Raw genomic sequence first — 1,565 nt, 5'->3', positions numbered from 1 at the left:
ATAGATGGATATAGATAGATAGATAGATAGATAGATAGATAGATAGATAGATAGATAGATAGATAGATAGATAGATAGATGGATATAGATAGATAGATAGATAGATAGATAGATATATAGATAGATACATAGATAGATAGATAGATAGATAGATAGATAGATAGATAGATAGATGGATATAGATAGATAGATAGATAGATAGATTTGATGCAGCAAGGACTAACAACTTGTAATTTATTTAGGTGATTTCAGGTGTGTCTAGTAAGATTCCTAGCTGTTTACGGAAGACGATATATCGTTACCATGTCACGTGAGCACCGGTATGTTTTTCTTCCTTCTGCCACTGACTGGCAATTTAGTAAAGCGACTCCCATCTTCGCAATATCATCTTCCGACATGTGACTGCAGGCTGACTGGAGTTCTAAGATTATCTGAAATATAAATCAATAAATTATTTATGAATTGCCACTGGCAACTGTACGCGGGCTATAGTACTACTACTCGAGCTATACGTTCCGGTATACCGGACCGTAACAAGGGTACGTTCCGGCAGTACCCTGAGGACCCTCTCAGCTCTAGTAAATATAGCCCACGTGCAGTTAGCTCCAGATCTAGAGAAGCCCCTGCCTCAGTCATGTGACACTGACAGACTGAAAGTGAGAGTGAGACAGACCGTGAAATTGCTCTTGAACGAGATTTGCATGTTATCATTACCGATTACTGCTTACCTTGTGATGACAAGAATCAAGTTCTGATAATTGCATGGCATTTTTAGCCTCTGCTAGAAACTTCTCGTCTTCTGATGTCATCTCAAACGGAATGACCGAGTCAGAGTGAATAAGAGCTCCTAAAGTATCAGTGTTGGTTGGGGCGTTCGTCTTCCCCACGTTATTATTAGATTTACTACTAAACAACCAAGACCATAGCCCACTATCAGCAAACTCAAATGTACATAGCATAACGACAATCAATAGCGACAAATTTACAAAGGAAAACATATTGCACTGCAAACAATAACTTGGGCCGATGTATCGCGGTACGGTAGCAACTTTCTTGTTTTCATTCGCTCGCGGTTGTTCATTCAAAGGCGCGGTGTTGTGGTTGTGTGATAGATTATCTGTTTTTCACACATAGCGACGCCATTTTAATTTTTGTGCGCGCCATCTAACGATTCCTACAATAAACAACGTAAAGCATTGCTGAAAGCCCTATCTATTCATCTATTCACCATTCCATCCATCCATCCATCCATCCATCCAGTAGGTAATGGCAGGTTGGAAGGCAGAGAATATAGTTGGGAGGGGGAGATAGAGAAAAGGAGAATGTGGATGTGGTAAGTGAGAGACGAAACAAATAGAGAAGAGAGAAGAGAATGCGGCATTTGAGCAGAAATAACCCAGGGAAGATATGTGTACAACATACACACACGCATGAGTCACGCTTCTGCACATGCACGTGTGCACATACACACACACGCACGCACGCACGCACGCGAGCACGCACATAAACATATATATGCGCAAGGGACAACACATATGCGCCAGGGAATCGAGACAGGCAAATAC

At 41.3% G+C, this 1,565-nt stretch overlaps 1 protein-coding gene across 1 annotated transcript in view; it reads right to left on the bottom strand.

Moving 5' to 3' along the window:
• LOC106811989 (protein brambleberry-like) overlaps positions 1 to 1,144 on the bottom strand; it is a 9,920-nt gene extending 8,776 nt beyond the window's left edge. The window contains exons 1-2 of the mRNA XM_014815731.1: positions 729 to 1,144; positions 303 to 431 (exon numbers count right to left, since the gene is read on the bottom strand). Of these exons, the coding sequence (XP_014671217.1) occupies positions 303 to 431; positions 729 to 998 (399 nt within the window). The 5' untranslated portion in view covers positions 999 to 1,144. The remainder of the gene's footprint in view (positions 1 to 302; positions 432 to 728) is intronic.
• Positions 1,145 to 1,565: the final 421 nt, after the last annotated feature.

Source organism: Priapulus caudatus, unplaced genomic scaffold (genome assembly GCF_000485595.1).
Source record: "Priapulus caudatus unplaced genomic scaffold, Priapulus_caudatus-5.0.1 Scaffold597, whole genome shotgun sequence".
NCBI classification, from domain to species: Eukaryota; Metazoa; Priapulida; class Priapulimorpha; order Priapulimorphida; family Priapulidae; genus Priapulus; species Priapulus caudatus.
This window is presented reverse-complemented; position numbering and strand designations above follow the sequence as displayed.